Source organism: Cydia fagiglandana, chromosome 4 (genome assembly GCF_963556715.1).
Source record: "Cydia fagiglandana chromosome 4, ilCydFagi1.1, whole genome shotgun sequence".
NCBI classification, from domain to species: Eukaryota; Metazoa; Arthropoda; class Insecta; order Lepidoptera; family Tortricidae; genus Cydia; species Cydia fagiglandana.
Window position 1 is genome coordinate 2,247,643 of NC_085935.1, and position 19,758 is coordinate 2,267,400.

Here is a 19,758-nt window from a genome sequence, read left to right on the forward strand (position 1 = left end):
TTATTTTCTTAATACTGCTTAAAATAGTTAAAATGAAATCACTTTTTAAGTTTGATTTCGTAGGTAGATATCTGTTAGAAATTTTAGAAAACTTTCAAGACATTATTTTCATTAATGTTTACTACTAAACTCAATCTAACGTCAAATCAATTTTTTTCACAATAAGTGTGACCAGCTTAAAATATTAGTGATGTACATACAATGAAACCGGTTTGGAAAATCGTTCTGAAGTTCTTGGTGTAAAACATGAATCTAGGATATACCTGGATCTGGCATGAGTGGTGGGGGTAACTGACAGAACGGGATAGTCTTATGTATCTTTCAGTAGGAGTAGCAGAGAAAGCGGTATTATTGCTTGTCCTTGTCACAGTCTCACTTTTGTTTGTTCCCCACCTTTTTATTAGTATGGAGAATGGTGGGTGTACGATCTAGATACCGTACAGCGTAGGTATAGCGTACACTGTAGCAATGCCTTTAGGCAAATATGCGCACACGCGCGACCTAGATTATTTATTCAATCTACTGTATTAGCATTAAGCACCAAAATCAGTGCATTAAAGACTATGGTTAACAACAAACGTGTGTGGGTTATTTACGCATTCCTGGAATTCTGACAGTACCGTCAACTGGCGTGTACATGTTGGTCCTTCGAACTTAGTGATGGTGTTCAGGGAAAGTTAGTGCGGTTACCGTTTCAACTCGGTTGGCCTCCCACAAGCGGGTCTCACCAACTTAGTTGAGAAGACGTGGCGTCGCACAATGAATTTCAAGGATACCTACTAAGAAACTGTGACAAGCTATTGGATTTGACATTCTGCTAATATCGATTATGTCATTTATGCATTTAACATTTTATTGCTGTTGACATTTTATGACATTTTGACATTTGACATAGTCATACCTACTTGAAGAGCCATGGGTGATTACGATCGTATATTGCAACGTCAGAGGGAGATCATCGATTCCATTCAGCGGGTGGAAGCGAACTTCAAGAAAGATTCTGATTCCAGGAAAAACGAGGAATATTTACGGACGAGAATTAGCGGATTAGACACGTTATGGGAAAAACAGAAAAAAAAATACCTTGTAGCTTTGTCATACCGATCGAAAGGCGAGAATTATTTTTTTGGTACAAGGTATTTTTTTTCTCGTGTAGCGGGTTCGATTCCCGGTTTAACCATGAAATTATTTAAAATGCAATTCAACTTGTTTTTTTAAATCGAAATAATGTCTTCTTTCAGTAAGATGTTCATTTACAATAATTAAGGTACTTTTCCTCCAATGACGCGATAATTTTTTTCCATACATTTAAAAAAAAAATTAAAAAAGTATGAATGCAACTTTACTAAGTTTTAAAAATAAAATGAAGTCTTCTTTCAGCAAAATATGCTATCTATGATATTTAAGGTACTTTCCCTCCATGTGGCATCGCCGTGGGACGCCCTGTATAGTTACCATGGATACCAGTACAATTTGACACTGGGTTAACGGTTTAACCGGTTAATTTTCTTCTCTCATTTATTCTTGCAATAATAACAATAATTCATTTATTATTTACATTCCAAGTGGGATGGTGCAAGTCAGGCTTGGTCATCTTAAAAACCGGATAACGGCCGTACGCGTCCGCCTCTCTCGGGGTAGGAGGGTAGACTATAGGAAAGTTAATTGTATGTTTTGACACATACAATTAGCTTTTGCTTTAAAAAAAAAACAATTTTAAAAGAATATTATATCTAAGCATTTGTACTTCGTTCTAAATCACCGATATAAGGTTGTTTTGACACATACAATTAAGTTTGCTTAAAAATAAACAATTTTAGAAGAATATTATCTCAAGCATTTGTACTTTTTTCTCGATCAACGATATTAGATTGTATTGACACATACTTACAACTAAGTTTGCTTAAAAAGAAAACAATTTTAGAAGAATATTATATCTAAGCATTTGTACTTCTTTATCAATCAACGATATTATGTTGTTTAGAGACATACAATTAAGTTTGATTAAAAAAAACAATTTTAGAAGAATATTATATCGAAGCATTTGTACTTCTTTCTCAAACAACGATAATAGGTTGTTTTGACACATACAATTAACTTTCCTTACAAAAAAAAAACAATTTTAGAAGAATATTATCTCAAGCATTTGTACTTTTTTCTCAATCAACGATATTAAGTTGTACTGACACATACAATTAAGTTTGCTTAAAACAAACAATTTTAGAAGAATATTATATCTAATCATTTGTACTTCTTTCTCAATCAACGATATTAGCTTGTTTTGACACATACAATTAAGTTTGCTTAAAAAAAAACAATATTATATCTAAACATTTATACTTCTTTATCAATCAACGATATTAGCTTGTTTTGACACATACAATGAACTTTGCTTAAAATAACCAATTTTGGAAGAATATTAGGTATATCTAAGAATTTGTACTTCTTTCTCAATCAACAATATTAGGTTGTATTGACCCATACAATTAACTTTCGCTTAAAATAATCAAATTTCGATGAATATGATATCTAAGCCCTCGTACTTCTTTCTCAAAACATCTGGATATGGTCCATCGGCATCCGTATCTTCCTGCAAAAAACACACAGGTGTTATGCTTAGAATAAATTTAAAAGTGGAAAAATTACTGTCTCGGGTGATACTAACAGTAATTTTCAACTTATAAATTTTGTCTAAGCTTAATAGCAACGTTCGCAGACGTTCCTGCTTTCAAAATTAGAATGAAGGTGTGCCTACACGGCAATTTATGGGGGTGAGGTGATGATAGATATATAATATTTATTTCTCATTGAAAAGTTATTTTTCACCTCAGCAGCTCGAACAAGGGTACTTTGCTTCTTAAAAACAGTGAGCAAAATGCGATTTTGCTCACCGAGTCATTTTGTCTCACTCAGTGAGCAAAATCGCATTTTGCTCATTGAGGGAGACACAATCAGTAGGCAAAATGCGATTTTGCTCACTGAGTGAGGCAAAATGACATTCAAGTGACCTTTATAGTCAAATGTCATTTCAACATGCGGGGTCTAATACCGTCTAATACATGTTCGATATACTTGGGTTCTAATATCTCTGTCCCTCTAGGTATGTTCTCACTGCTTAGGGTGAAAAATTTTGTGTACTACACGAGATCAAAGTTATTTACATCTCGTGCGCTTTTGAATCCCTTACTACGCTCAAGATTCTAATATTATAGAATCTTTCGCTTGCACGGGACTCAAAATAAGCACTCGAAGAAATATCAAACTTTGATCTCTTGTTGTACAAATAACTATTTCCATAAAAAGTCAAATTGCAAACAAAAAATGAGGTATAGCAATAATGGTTTCACCAAAAAATACAATAAAATAGTCTTATAGTTATTTGTACAACAAGAGATCAAAGTTTGATATTTCTTCGAGTGCTTATTTTGAGTCCCGTGCAAGCGAAAGAGTCTATAATAGATTCACGAGCGTAGCGAGTGAATCTAATTTAGAATCTTGAGCGTAGTAAGGGATTCAAAAGCGCACGAGATGTAAATAACTTTGATCTTGTGTAGTACACAAAATTTTTCACCCTAAGCAGTGAGAACATACCTAGAGGGACAGAGATAATAGAACCCAAGTATATCGAACTTGTATTAGACCCCGCATGTTGAAATGACATTTGAGTATAAAGGTCACTTGAATGTCATTTTGTCTCACTCAGTGAGCAAAATCGCATTTTGCTCACTGAGTGAGACAAAATGACTCAGTGAGCAAAATCGCATTTTGCTCACTGTTTTTAAGAAGCAAAGTACCCTTGTTCGAGCTGCTGAGGTGAAAAATATATTACCACACAAAGGCTGCTCGAGAGATTGGTGAAGCTGAGGTCGAGCTGCAGCACGCGGCCGGGCGCCGCGGCGCGCCGCGCGGCCGCCGCCCGCGCCGGCAGGCGGCGCGTCAGCTGCCGCGTGCCCGACACCGCCAGCTCCTGCATGGACACCGATGCATGTTAAAATTCATGGTCTTCTCTTCTTTTTATTTCTGACACTATGTTATTTAGCAAAAAACAATCCTTATTTTTTAAATTAAAAGAATGTCTTCTCTCAGTAAAATGTTCCATCTACAATATTCTGGGTATATACTTTCCCTCCATGTGGCATAGCCGTGTATATACTTTGCCAATAGAAAAAGTCACGAAATTCAAAATTGGCGTGGGAGAATACCGTGAGGTTTGGACAGCCGCGGATGAGCGCCACGACGTCGGCGTCCTTCAAGTAGTAGTACCGCCCGAGCGTGAGCGACGTGAGGCGCGCGCCCGCGTTCTTCCATATCGAGCGTACGCTGTCGCGCCACATTGCTGTCACAATTTATTTAAGGTTAGATGGGGTAAGAAACACTTGTTGGGAATCCTTATACTATTTCTCTTACCGAGCAAAATAAACTATTAAGTAGTAGGAGTAGGAGATCCCGGATATGTGGTCGGATGAAACTTATATATTTTCTCACATTTCATTGACTTGTCTGACGAAAGAAATAAAGTTTCAATGGAAAGTATACAACTTGTACAACATAAATCAACTAGGTTGCCTATCTTTTTCTGGTCACTATTACGTGGTTGCCGTGTTTAAAGAAGTGATTTTATATCGATAATTGCTGACGCTTGAATTATACATCGAAATGATGGTAATCTTATTGCAAATACAATGGTATCATCTCAGCCTATATACGTCCCACTGCTGGGCACAGGCCTCCTCTCGAGCGCGAGAGGGCTTGGGCAGGCGTGTCTCACTCCGCGATTTCGTCGCTTTGCTACAGGCAGGCGTGTCTCACTCCGTGATTTCGTCGCTTTGCTACAGGTAGCTAAAAGTACATCCGTTCGGCCCCAATTTTGGGGTTTGCCATAAGCCGCGCGTGGCGCCGTCGCCACCTAACGGCCATATCTGTGCTGATCGTAACAGACGCGTTTTGTTAGAGAGTGAGTCTTCTGTACTTATTGTAATACTATTATTTATTCTGTGCTACAGGTAGCTAAAATTACATCCGTTCGGCCCCAATTTTGGGGTTTGCCATAAGCCGCGCGTGGCGCTGTCGCCACCTAACGGCCATATCTGTGCTGATCGTAACAGACGCATTTTGTTAGAGAGTGAATCTTCTGTACTTAGTACTATTATTTATTCTGTGGCTTGGGCTATAGTCCCCACGCTAGCCCAATGCGGATTGGGGACTTCACATACACCTTTGAATTTCTTCGCAGATGTACGCATGTTTCCTCACGATGTTTTCCTTCACCGAAAAGCGACTGGTAAATATCACATGATATATCGTATATAAGTCCCGAAAAACTCATTGGTACGAGCCGGGGTTTGAACCCGCGACCTCCGGATTGCAAGTCGCACGCTCTTACCGCTAGGCCACCAGCCAACACACCACAATGGTATAGGGTTGAATATATTACTTAACTGGTCAGTTTTTAATTCTGTTGGTTAGGTCCAGTAGGTATGCATTCAAATGGGTTGTAAAATTGGTTGCTAATGTTATTCCGTATGTGATAATAAGGAAGAGACTAGTTATTAGGAACATCTTCTTAGGTACTTACAATATTTTTTCCTTAGCCTATTTAGGTGTCCCACTGCTGGGCAAAGGCCTCCCCTCGTGTTCTCCACTCGAAGGTACAATATCATGTCATTATACTCACATCGACAGTCTGATAAATCCAAAATCACCAGCTCCGTGCAGCACCGCGTGATCGCCTCTATGTCCTCGTCAGACATCTGGTACGCCAGCCTGAGTTGCTTCAACCGCGCCAGCCGACTCAGTTGCTCACCGCATTCCTCCCCTCTTATTGTCTGATCATTATTCAGATCTAACTTCTCCAATTTCGGCATCTTATCCAACCCAACCTGAATTTCTTCAAGAAATTCACTAGAAATATTACACAGGTTTAACTTCGTCAGCTCGCTAAGACGGTCAAAGGCTGGAAGCATGTGTTGGGACTCAAAACCGCTACACATATCAATCTCAAGGGACTTTAAATTTGACAAGTTCATTTTTTTGAAGCAAGCACCAGTCAAAGCGTCACAATCGTAGAATTTTAGTCCTTCTAAGGCTTTATCTGCTACGAATTGGTTCACACAGCTGTCTGTTATCTGGAAAAAGTATTTGTGCATTATTCCTGTGGTATGCACATGAGGGTCGGTAGATAAAATGTATATAGAGCGTAGTAGCCAATAATACACCGCCATCTACTGAGAAATTAGGCATCTAAGTGTTGTTTTGTATAGAACTTACCGAACACGATATTAACGTGAGCTGTTGCAGGCGCTTGAAGTTATCACGTAGATTGTGTGGGCGCAGTTGCTTTGGTGCTCGACATTGCACGTCCTGAAGCTGCGTGAACAGTATAAATCAAAATATTGTCTTCGGTTACCGCGACAATGACTCATTAAATAAAACTATTATTAAAACGGATTGTATTGCGTATATTGAGCCGTTGTGTCCCGCCGAGTTTCTTGCCGGTTCCATATTGGGATACCGTCCTACAATTTATAATAATGTATTGCTTGCCCGCATTTTCGTTAGTTATAATGCAATTAATTCAGAAACGCGACACTTTTCAGTATTGCCATAAATAAAACAAACCTAACCTAACCTATCTGTAAGCGGTATCCAGACCGGTATCGGTCGATTTGATCAGAAATTAAATTGGCGTCAATCTCTAGTTTTAGATTTATGGTGATATTGGAGCCCTCTAAATTGGAAAAATGCCCCAGTACGAAAATACTGGCCTTACAAATTGGTATTCTTGCGACCGCACCTCATTTTATCGGTAATATCGGTCATTATCGGCGGTTGCATTGGCATTCGCGTCCGCACCTCCTGTTTTGATAGGGCAATTTAATCAGATTGGCGAAAAATGTACTAATCGGGATACGCCTACAGGATAACCTAACGAAAATCCTGAAATGTTAACGGTTTCAGTTTAATAACTAATAAATAATATGAAAACAATACATTATCCCCCAACCCCCCTATGAAGCAATGATATTAAGCTTTCAGTGTGCCGCAGTTTATCATATGTAACTATTCTAGAATAGTGCAATTAGTGCATATAAAGCTGGTCAAGCAGATCTTGTCACTAGAAAAAGGCGGCAAATTTGAAAAATGTAGCCGCGATGGGATATTGTCTCATAGAAAATTTGAATTTCGCGCCTTTTTTCTACTGACAAGATTTGCTTTGCCATCTGTAGTATGCAATGCTAATGTTGAATTTAAATTTTAAGAAAATAATTACCTCGAGGGCTTCTATGTTCCGGCAGTTTTCTTTGATAATTTCTAGATTCTTCAAACCAACGCAATAAGCGGCCACAACCAAGGAGCCCAGTTCTTTCTTTTTGGTCCAACTCTCAAATGAATTGAATGATGAACGGTTCAACCTACAGACGTTAGGTTCCTCATTAATATTATATTTTCCAATTGTGATACAGATTCGTGCTCCTAAAGAAAGTAATATTGTATGTTAATAATCTATCTATTTAGACATTATTAAACAAGCAATTCTTGTTTATTTATTTATTATATTTATATTTTAGCAATCTCAGTAACAGCTCTAACGATTTTGATGAAATTTGCTATATGGGAGTATTCAGAGGTGATACTGATAAATGGATCAAGCTAGGTCTTATCTCTGGGGAAACGCTCATTTTTGAGTTTTTATATGTTTTCTGTCACCCAGATATTTTAAATAGACATAAAAAAAAACTATGCAATTCAGGCCTATGTAAGCAGCGTTTCTTTAACCTTTTCAAGACCAATGACAGATATATCCGAACCGCAGGTCCAATGCCTACAACGGATTAATCCTTTGCTACATCACTTTTGTATTACTGCCCCAAATTAATATTAACATAGTAAACATGCAGCAAAAAGGATATTCCGCAAGCAAATGTTAACCGGTTAGGATGCTTCTGCCCGCTGTCCTGTCATCCAAGCAAACATCATAGTGGATAATACCTAAGTAAGGGATCTGTTCAGCAGTATTGCATTTCAGTAATTTCATGGAGAACAATAATTTTTTTTAATAGAAAATATTATTTTCTATTTAAAAATATACAGAGTTTGGTGTCTTTTACTTTTTACCTTTCAAGTACGTCAGCACTACCTCCTGCCACCGGCGGCTGGCGCGCTCTGTCCTTATGAGGTCTTTAACATGCACATATCGCAGCACGGCGCGCCAGCAGTACTCATTAGTGTTGAAGTAATCCAGAATCGTCCGTTCATCTTCTTCTGATTCTAACATCTGGAATATCAAAATTTTCAATCAAATCAAAGCTTTAGTTATTTACTGCCTAGTAATCATAGTTCAATAAATCGTATAAGCGTTTCACAGCTGCGAGGAGGTCAGGTACCTGTTACTAACATACAGCAAAATTTTATTAAAACTGTACTTACTTTAATTTGCCACAAAGATTACTTTTATTCAAATATGACTTGTTTCACAAGTTCTTCATCAAGTTCGAATTTATCACAACTTCTTCAAGTTGATCAAGTTCGAAAGAAAAACGAATGTTTAGAGTATTTTTTTTACAATTAGTGTGGCCAGGGCTATATTCAGTGTTATACAATGTCTACATGATCGAACAGGCCTAGAATAGGATCGTACCAAGATCCGGTACGCCCGTCTATAGCTGTGTCCAGGTGAGACAATTTTTCGCTAAGGCCCCATTCAAGGGCCCAACCTTTTCTGTTCCCTTTCACGACGCAGCAACTAGTATCATTTCTCTCTCCTCGCTCTTTTAAAATGCCGTTTGTCAAAAAAGGACAACCATACTGTTGACAAGGTGGACTTCAAATCAAGTGTTGCCTTTCTTGATGCGCCCAGGCTGTGCATGTGTGCGTAAAAGCGTATATGTGTGCTCTTTTAGGGATGTGAAAAGTCGATATTAATCATGTTATATATCGATAAACGCTACACAGCGGAACGAAATAGCGATTAATTGAAGCTTCAATATCTTCGTTAAACATAAACATAATTGAAATGCTAATGGATAATGAATATATTATAATATAATAATATAATTCAATTATTGCGGAACACCTATTTTAGGAGGTATTTATGTATTTTAATTAAATATCGGAACTTTCCCTTGGTTCCCTGCTGGGGCGTGACTATAAAATTGTGATCTGATTAACCACAATAAAGAATAAAAGCGTTTTTGGTCATTTTAGGTATCGTTAAGCCTTTGAAGTAAAATTAAAATTGCAAGAAATGTCGATAGTTTATCGATATGACTTTATCGACATGGCTACAACAACGTGGGCCTCATTGTTAATCGTACACTAAACAAAAGTGGCAACAGTGACAGCTCGCTGAGGCACCGTCTTTATATATTATTAAGTCTATGGCCCCATTAGTACGAGAGCTTTTTCAACGCGCGTTAAAAAAGTGCTTGAATCTGTCCGCACTCTAAATTCGATTTAACGACCAAGGCTTAAAGTTGAAAATCCAACAACGCTTGATAAAAGGCGTCACCGCTGTCGTGTGAATACATACATACATGGTTATCCATTTGTGTAGCCCCCTCCAGACTATGCGCGTGAATCGCGGGCGAAGCGGCGAACGCGAGTGTGGAGTCCTGAACGCAGACCTGCGAAATCGACTCCACACTCGCGTTCGCGGCTTCGCCCACGATTCACGCGCATAGTCTGGAGGGGGCTTGTCATTCAAACGCTTTTTTAACGCGCGTTGAAAAAGCTCTCGTGCGATGGGGGGTAATCTGATGAAATTGTCTGATCAAATCAGAACGTGCGGACGCCACGAATTCGACCACCGATTATTACCGATAAAATGGAGCTTTTTTTAGGGTTCCGTACCCAAAGGGTAAAACGGGACCCTATTACTAAGACTTCGCTGTCCGTCCGTCTGTCCGTCTGTCTGTCACCAGGCTGTATCTCACGAACCGTGATAGCTAGACAGTTGAAATTTTCACAGATGATGTATTTCTGTTGCCGCTATAACAACAAATACTAAAAACAGAATAAAATAAAGATTTAAGTGTCGGCTCCCATACAGCAAACGTGATTTTTGACCAAAGTTAAGCAACGTCGGGCGTGGTCAGTACTTGGATGGGTGACCGTTATCTTTTTGCATTTTTTCCGTTTTTTTTTGCTTTATGGTACGGAACCCTTCGTGCGCGCGTCCGACTCGCACTTGCCCGGTTTTTATTTTAACTTAGAGGGCTCCAATATCACCATAAATCTTAAATTGGAGATCTCTCGTCTGGACACGGATTATCAGCGAACCAAACAAAATCTAATAATTACACTACACACGGAAACTATAGCAACACTATAAACTACTGTCAAAATAAAATAGTCAAACATGAAATCAATTCGCAGCGAGTTGGTATAAACAATCAATCCTATTTACGTAGTTTTATTAAATAAATAACGCGACCTTTCTCTTATAAACCTAGCGTTAAGTGCTGTTTATTTATAAATGACCCTTGGACGTAAATACCAGCAGCCCTCCGGGTAAGCGAGAACTTAACGCTCTGCTGGAAGTTAACATTGCATGAGCTCCCACTAATGGTAAAGGATTGATTTTTCCCTATTTATAGGAATGCTGGGGACGCTCGTAAGGTCTATGCTAGCCAGTCGAAGGTCGGCACTCTCTCGGGCTGCTCATCTTCAGTAAGTTTAATCTTTTTCTAACAAAAAACTTTCCATTAACGGTGTCGTGAATCACTTCCTATAGTTTCCATTTTAGCGTTGCTTGAATAGATAATTAGAAATGTTTATTTCGTTCTTCACGTGAGCTTTTTGTATTATTTTTAGCGCTTTATACTGGATTGATGGTTAATTTATAATGTTAAGAATACTAAATTAGGATATTTCTTATAAGAATAGGTACTTAACGATAACTTACAAATCTATATCTATCTATCTATCTAGCCCCTTTGTTCTGAGTTAGAGTATATCTCTTAGCTCAGTGTGCCGCTTGGCAAAGGCCTCCTCTAGCTCTTTCCATTGAGGTCTGTCGTGGGCCACTCTTCGCCAGTTCGGGCCCGCTGTGAGTCTTGAGTTCGTCCTCCCATCTTGTTCGAGGTCTCCTCCGGCTCCGTGTACAGCCTCTTGGGTACCAATCCGTTACAGTCTTACACCATTTCTCCCGTCTCTCTCTCAGCATGTGGCCAGCCCATCTCCACTTCTGCTGGTCTATTTTGGTGAGTATGTCGGTCACTTTTGTATTTTGTCTTAGGTCTTCGTTTCTTACTTTGTCCAGTCTGCGTGTTCCCGTCATACTACGTTCCATAGACCTCTGGCAGTACTTAAGCCTATCTTGGTGTTCTTTGTTGAGTGCCCATGTCTCACATCCGTATGTAATGCAGGGTAAAATACATGTGTTGAACACTTTCCTTTTTATGGTAATGCTGAGATTAGTGGACTTCATAACTTCTTTCATGGACCAATATTTTTTCCATCCATTGGTTATTCTTGTATTTATTTCTTTGCTAGTGAGGTCTACCGGAGATATTAGTTGGCCAAGGTATGTGTACTCATCTACATATTCTAGTACGATCGTGTCTATGTTAATTTCTGTTTTTATTGAATTGGTCATTAATTTTGTTTTTGTGGTGTTCATTGTTAGCCCAACTTTTTTACTTTCTATGCACAGTGACTCGATCATACTTTGCAGTTTGATTGGATCTTCTTCAAATAATACAATATCATCTGCAAATCTAAGGTGGTTTAGTTTCTTACCATCTATGTTGAGGCCCATGTGACCCCATTCTAGTTTACGGAAAATGTTTTCAAGGACTGCAGAAAATAACTTGGGGGACATTGGGTCACCCTGTCTCACGCCTCTTTTTACTCTGAATTCTGGGCCAATTTTTTCCAGTTGAACTCTTGCTTTGCTGTTTTTGTATATGGTTTTGATGACGTTAATGTATATCTCCGGAATACCTTGACTTGACAAACTTTCCCACATGGCTTCGTGGCTTATGCTATCGAATGCCTTATTGTAGTCTATGAATGCCATGTATAGATTTTTGTTGTACTCATTATATTTCTCCACTACCTGTTTTAATAATAATAATAATAATAAGCCCGCAGGGCAGCTTGTGGCGAGCTGTTGGGGAGTAACGACCCCACGGACCCGAGTGCTCCCGAGAGTCGGTCAGGGTCTCCGTCTCCGGCGTGTCTTCGTCGGTCGGAGTGGACCCCAAGGGGACCCGCAGGACTCTCAGCTCTGGCTTGCCTTCATTGGCCGTCCAGAGAGGAGTCGCTAGAGCTATATGCTCCAGGGGTGGAAGTGAAAGATGCATAAGACGCGAGTTGGCACAGTGGCTGTTAACAGTCACTGGGTAGAAAGCGGCGCACACCTCTCGACACCCCTGAGCCGCTCACACCGATGTTGCTCCTGGTCGTCTTCGCGACGGCAGTTTCAGGGGCCCATCTAGTCAGCGGCGAGTCACCGCCTGCCTCGATGACGGTGTTAACATTGTTATGGCAGGTGTCCGGACCTCTTTTACAATAGCCCAGTCTCATTGTCCACCCAAACATCAATCCATAGACCGGAATACTGTTCACTTTTTCTACAATAGTCCCAATGCCTGCTGCGACCGGTTCATGGGTGTCTATTGTTGCGCCTGTGAACGGGTTCCAGCAGGCGTTCTACATGACATTAAAGCTCTCCAAGGGGCCTCTACGTGTTGGATCTATATCCCCACGCAAGCCTATCAAAAGACCGGGATTTATAGGCCCGTGAAATCCAAAAGGAGACACAAAATAATAATAATAAGCCCGCAGGGCAGCTTGTGGCGAGCTGTTGGGGAGTAACGACCCCACGGACCCGAGTGCTCCCGAGAGTCGGTCAGGGTCTCCGTCTCCGGCGTGTCTTCGTCGGTCGGAGTGGACCCCAAGGGGACCCGCAGGACTCTCAGCTCTGGCTTGCCTTCATTGGCCGTCCAGAGAGGAGTCGTTAGAGCTATATGCTCCAGGGGTGGAAGTGAAAGATGCATAAGACGCGAGTTGGCACAGTGGCTGGTAACAGCCACTGGGTAGAAAGCGGCGCACACCTCTCGACACCCCTGAGCCGCTCACACCGATGTTGCTCCTGGTCGTCTTCGTGACGGCAGTTTCAGGGGCCCATCTAGTCAGCGGCAAGTCACCACCTGCCGCGATAACATGTTTTAGCATTGTTATGGCAGGTGTCCGGACTTCTCTACAATAGCCCAGTCTCATTGTCCATCCAAACTTCAATCCATAGACCGGTATACTATTCACTTTTTCTACAATAGTCCCAATGCCTGCTGCGACCGGTTCATGGGTGTTTATTGTTGCGCCTGTGAACGGGTTCCAGCAGGCGTTCTACATGACATTAAAGCTCTCCAAGGGGCCTCTACGTGTTGGATCTATATCCCCACGCAAGCCTATCAAAAGACCGGGATTTGTAGGCCCGTGAATTCCAAAATGGAGAAACAAATAATAATAATAATATTCTTTATTGTGCACAATGATTGAATACAGCAAATTAACAAACATAAAAAAACTAAGCAACAACAGGCGGTCTTATCGCTAAAGAGCGATCTCTTCCAGACAACTAGAAATTACCCGGGGTAGTGTGGATGTGGTCTAATGTTGAAAAATGTTTCCTGAAGCCAGCTTGTTCCATTGGTTGGTTTTCATCAAGTCTTTTACTTATTCGATCCAGTATAACCTTTGAAACAAATCTATATAATAGTAGGTAAATATGTTTTTGCAACACCTACTTTTTCGATTATTTCTCTGTTTCCGCTACCCAAAGGTTGTCTGGAAGAGATCGCTCTTTAGCGATAAGACCTGTTGTCTGCCTCTATATTTAATCAATTGTTCTTTTATTTTGTATCTTTTTACTGAGGTGTGCCAATAAAGAGTAGTCTATCTTTTAGAGAAAATAGTAGTAGTAGTAAAATGCTTTATTGTACAAAAAGAAACATAAAACATGAAAGAGCACACATCATTAGTACAAAGGCGAACTTATCCCTTTCAGGGATCTATTCCAGTTAACCCTTGAGGGAGAATTGGAGAACGGTAGATATAAAAGCTGTACTAAACAGCATAAAGATAAAATATTTAATATCCTACAAGATAGGTAAACCTAAATCCTACTATGATTATGTATATACAAAGTATGGGATATGAAATATAACAAATATGCAAACAGCTATATATATATATAAAATAAAATATTGAAGTTATAAGCTTTAAAAGTTGTAAAGTTTATTAAACTGCAAAACGTAATTCAAGACCAAAAAAAGTTGAAAATGCTGCCACTTTTTTACTAGCGCGTCTTGTATTTATTTAAAAATTAGTAAATAAAAGTACTCTTTTGAATCGTAGGAGTAAAATTTATCAAAATGAATTTACTATTTTACAAACAAATTATTGCAGTGGCAACATTGTCTTACTTTTTTTGGTCTTGAATTACGTATTGCAGTTTAGTCTATTTTTGTAGTGAAAGTAAGCATGCAAACACCTTTACAATAGAGTTTTTAAGTTAATATCATGTAGCAGATGAGCACTGCTTACCAATGTATGCGATGACAACTGCCAATATTCTTTTTGACCATAGATTGACAAAGGGCCGGAATGGTCGAACTGAGAAATCAAATTATATTATGGTCCAACAATTGACTCATGACTTTTATAAATTGTTTTACTTAAAATTCTATAAAAATATGCCTTGAATATTTTTAAACAATTGTTTGAAAAAATATCAGACTGAATACAGTGTTGCCAACTCGGATTTTGAAAAAATGTTAGACTTATGTCTAGATTATGCCAAAGTTTTTTGAAATATGCTAAAAAAAATGCTAAAATGTCAACTTGAAATTAGATACTTAAAACACATACATTTTTCAAATTTGCCGCCTTTTTCTACTGACAAGATCTGCTTGACCAACTTTATATAATCCGTCGACGTCCATCCGTCCACAAGAGTCAAAATTCATATGAAAATATGAACCACATAAGGTGATGGCGCATATTGTTGCTACCAATTTGGTGCAAACTTTGCTTAGACTAAATTATGCTAAAAAATATGCCAGATGCTAAATGAAAAATTTTGGTGCCAAAGCAAGTGAAAATATGCCAGATCTGGCATCAATTATGCCAAGTTGGCAACACTGATTGAATATCTAAAAAAGTTACTTACAAAGCATAAAACAAATATCAGTAAAACATTATTGCAAATCGTGTAGTAAATGCCTGGAATAAATTACCCTCTGAAGTCGTGAACTCTATAAGTGTAAATCAATTTAAAAATAGACTCGACAAACTATCTAAATCTAAACAGTGAAATCATGCTAAGTGAACTATGATTTAGGTTCAGCTGCGTGTCTAAAAATAAATAATAATAATACTTTTAGACTAACCTAACTACAAATTATGCAATATCTGCTGCATCAAGAATGCGCCAGCCCTGGGGTTACCACTGTTTTTCCTAATGTTGCCAAAACTTCATTTCATTTAAATGAAATATTTTGCTACGGCATACCAGGCATACCAAAGGTGTCTATGGAACACGGGACATAATAAGAGGCCGGTTCTAAATTTGATTACTTGAGTTTTATTCTTTATCATACTATTTGTCCAACAGATATCACTGTGCGATATGATCGAGCCGCCGGACTATGAGGAGGTGGCGGACAGGCTCATGGGGCCCCGGGACCCCCTGGCCTATCCCCCCCACGACATGGAGCTGTGCACGGTGCCCCGGCGCATACGCACCGTCACACACGTGCTACCTGACGAGGACCTGTAAGTTTTCATCCACTTTCGTGACCATTTTATATAAAATAAAATGACGAGATTGTTTCACGATTTTATCCATGTTTGTTGGACACATGGGACAAAAGTTGGACGGGGGTTGGTAAGCATATTTTTTTTCTTTTGGAGCGTTTCTTTCCGAAAATATTCACTTTACCAAAAAAATATTGTTGGAGACCCCTATTCGTTTTGAATGACATATCAAATGACACCCTACATACACCATAAGGGTTAAACGAAAAAACCCAGAAAAAAATTGTCTTCATAATTGAGTTATGTATCCTTGCCAATTTGCAGCTTTCTAGCACTAGCGATCACGGAGCAAAGCCGCGGATGGACAGACAGACGGACATGGCGAATCTATAAGGGTTCCTACTTGACTATGAAACCCTAAAAACTAGAAAAGTCAATAATCCGAGTCGGAAATAATTATTGACTACATTTGTAGCTACAACCTATCGGCTTAGAGTTTGACATTTTTTCCTTGTAATATTTATTTATTTATATGGGTGGTGGGATATGACGTCCGGCTTGCAATCGCGGTTCGGGGTTCAAATCCTCGTACCAATGAGTTTTTCGAAACTTATGTACGAAATTATATCATTTGATATTTACCACTATGCCATTTCGGTGAAAGGAAACATCGTGAGGATACCTGCATACATCTGCGAAGAAATTCAAAGGTGTATGTGAAGTCCCCAATCCGCATTGGGCTAGCGTGGGGATTATAGCCCAAGCCCTCTAGCGCATGAGAGGAGGCATGTGCCATGTGGGACTTATATAGGCTGAATTATTATTATTTTAATATTTATAGGAGCAAAGCGCCAATGTTCGTCCGCGACTGCATCCGCACGTACACGTCGGACTACACGGTGGTGGAGCACAAGCACCGGCAGCACTCGGGCTCCACGCTCGGCCGCGAGCGGCTCGGCGCGCGGCTCGAGCGGCTCGCCACCGCGCCGCGCCAGCTCTACGAGGTGGACGAGGACCAGGTGCCGTCCCTGTCTGACACATATACCCCGTCTCACTCTCCACGCTCGGCCGCGAGCGGCTCGGCGCGCGGCTCGAGCGGCTCGCCACCGCGCCGCGCCAGCTGTACGAGGTGGACGAGGACCAGGTGCCGTCCCTGTCTGACACATATACCCCGTCTCACTCTCCACGCTCGGCCGCGAGCGGCTCGGCGCGCGGCTCGAGCGGCTCGCCACCGCGCCGCGCCAGCTCTACGAGGTGGACGAGGACCAGGTGCCGTCCCTGTCTGACACATATACCCCGTCTCACTCGCCACGCTCGGCCGCGAGCGGCTCGGCGCGCGGCTCGAGCGGCTCGCCACCGCGCCGCGCCAGCTCTACGAGGTGGACGAGGACCAGGTGCCGTCCCTGTCTGACACATATACCCCGTCTCACTCTCCACGCTCGGCCGCGAGCGGCTCGGCGCGCGGCTCGAGCGGCTCGCCACCGCGCCGCGCCAGCTCTACGAGGTGGACGAGGACCAGGTGCCGTCCCTGTCTGACACATATACCCCGTCTCACTCTCCACGCTCGGCCGCGAGCGGCTCGGCGCGCGGCTCGAGCGGCTCGCCACCGCGCCGCGCCAGCTCTACGAGGTGGACGAGGACCAGGTGCCGTCCCTGTCTGACACATATACCCCGTCTCACTCTCCACGCTCGGCCGCGAGCGGCTCGGCGCGCGGCTCGAGCGGCTCGCCACCGCGCCGCGCCAGCTCTACGAGGTGGACGAGGACCAGGTGCCGTCTCTGGCTAACATATACCCGTCTCAATCTAGAGCAGCTGGCCATTTTTCAAATACTTTTCATATTTTTGTATCGTCATCATCAGTATTTAAGAGCTATGCTCTTGTCGGTGGAGTAATCGCCACTCCTCTTTTTGCTGGGCCGGCCTTTTAACTCCCTCGTACGACACGACAGAATATTTCTGTATGGGGATCGGAATTTTCCATTTCCAAAATGAAAGCATCCTTTATTTTCTGCGAAATATTCCTGAAATTTCCGAGGACTTTTCCAATTTTTTGTATCTTTCCGCAACTTGCACATCTGTAAGCCAGAGTATGGGTGGTATTCCATCTGTCCTGTGTTTGTGGAGACTGGTCTGTTTAAGCTAACACGAGCTATTATACTTAGTAACTTAATTTTTATTAATTAATTACAGTGAGACGCCTGATCCTGTTCTCGTATGTTTCTTTTCTATTAATGAATGTATTAATTATACAGGATATTGACTCTTGGAGACCCTATACATCTCTAAGGATAACTTGATAAACTATATAATCTTATAGTTCTGACACCTAGAGACATTTACACCTCTAAATATTATAGATTTTTTTGTGTGTTTTTTTATCTGTATTTTGTATGTAATTCGACATTAAGAGACCATATACATCTCTTAGTAATTGTAATGTATACGTTAGATGGAATTATTAGTTTTATTTTATAAAATTGTTGATGTTATTATTTTTGCTTTTATGTAAATTCAATGTTGACGTGTAAAAGTGCCCTTGTGGCCTATTTGCTGAATAAATGTTGATATTTGATATTTGTCCAATATATTGGTCCAATGTGCATTGCGTCTCACTCTCTCATTAAGCAAAATGTGTGACAAAATACACATTGGACAAAGAAATTGGACAGGTGGAATACCTTTATTTATATTGTCGCTTCTCTTATTCAGGTCCCAGAATCGCAGCCATCAAGCGGGCGGCAGTCCGTGGCGTCTATATCATCATCATCATCGTGCAACGAGACCCTGACCCCGCGCGGGTCCTGGGCCAGCCTGGACCTCCGCAGCTCGTCCTCGGACCCCCTGCTGCCGGACCTCTTCGAGAGACGCCCGCCTGAGCAGCAGGACGCCATCAATGAGGCTAGGAGGTATATACTTATCAGTTATCTATCTATCTATTAAGCCCTTTTGTTCTGAGTTAGAGTATGTCGATGGGGTCGAAAAGTGCTCGAGTGGAGACCACGGACTAGCAAGCACAGCGTAGGACGTCCACCCACAAGGGGGAGGCCTATGTTCAGCAGTGGACGTCTTATGGCTGAGATGATGATGGTGATGATGATGAGAGTATGTCGAGCTCAGTGTGCCGCTTGGAAAAGGCCTCTAGCTCTTTCCATTGTGGGCCACTCTTCTCCAGTTCGGGCCCGCTGTGAGTCTGAGTTCATCCTCCCATCTTGTTCGAGGTCTCCTCTGGCTCCATGTACAGCCTCTTGGGTACCAATCCGTTACGATCTTACTCCATTTTTCCTGCCTGTCTCTCAACATGTGGCCAGTCCATCACTTCGGCTGGTCTTTTTTAGTGAGTATGTCGGTCACTTTTGTTTTTTGTCTCAGGTCTTCATCTCTCATTTTGTCTAGTCTATATATACTTATAGCACAGAACAAGGCCAATGTGGGGATCACCGTAGTGTTAGTTAGGACTCAAGTCTTCGAGTCCTCTGATTCAAGACTCGACTCAGTTTTACAGACTCTTCTGATTAGGTCTAAGCTCGAGTTCTTTTCAACTTGTTACAGACCCGAGTCTTTTGTAGAGACTTGAGTCCTTTTCAGAGAACTCTTGATTTTTTTTACAAACTATTTCGAAATGCATTGTCTTTATGTAAAATTTGTAGATTAGGTACACAAAAAATACAATAATGCCTAATTTCTTTACTGTTATTTAGGAAAAACCTATAAAATTGTTGACGGAGTCTTTATTCGGAGGCTGGAGTCCTTATGAATTGCTCTTAAAAAAGGACACTACAAAGGACTCGCTTCGGGACTTAAATGACTCAAAAGTTGTTAAGCGCCGAGCCTCGTAAGCCAAGTTCTTGAAATTCAGACTCAAAGGACTCGAGTTCCTACCGACACTAGATCACCGGCATAACTGTGTCGCATAACTTCAAACTCGGGTAAATCCATTCGACCCACTCAGCAAATATCTACCTTATTACCGTTTCTTAATACCAAATACGCACAACC

At 41.0% G+C, this 19,758-nt stretch overlaps 2 protein-coding genes across 2 annotated transcripts in view; one reads left to right on the forward strand and one right to left on the reverse strand.

Moving 5' to 3' along the window:
• Nucleotides 1-2,477: 2,477 nt before the first annotated feature.
• On the reverse strand, nt 2,478-8,275 carry LOC134663349 (uncharacterized). Its single transcript, XM_063519712.1, has 7 exons — nt 8,116-8,275; nt 7,271-7,473; nt 6,268-6,366; nt 5,675-6,125; nt 4,203-4,336; nt 3,830-3,967; nt 2,478-2,590 (listed from the first exon to the last, which is right to left on the reverse strand). Exons 1-7 carry the CDS (start codon nt 8,273-8,275, stop codon nt 2,507-2,509), a joined length of 1,269 nt encoding a protein of 422 aa, XP_063375782.1. The 3' UTR covers nt 2,478-2,506.
• A 2,075-nt stretch (nt 8,276-10,350) lies between these two features.
• The window catches only part of LOC134663462 (dedicator of cytokinesis protein 7), a 59,988-nt gene continuing 50,580 nt past the window's right edge, over nt 10,351-19,758 (forward strand). The window contains exons 1-5 of the mRNA XM_063519834.1: nt 10,351-10,509; nt 10,596-10,668; nt 15,620-15,780; nt 16,604-16,786; nt 18,432-18,668. Coding sequence (XP_063375904.1) covers nt 10,475-10,509; nt 10,596-10,668; nt 15,620-15,780; nt 16,604-16,786; nt 18,432-18,668 — 689 coding nt within the window. The 5' untranslated portion in view covers nt 10,351-10,474. The remainder of the gene's footprint in view (nt 10,510-10,595; nt 10,669-15,619; nt 15,781-16,603; nt 16,787-18,431; nt 18,669-19,758) is intronic.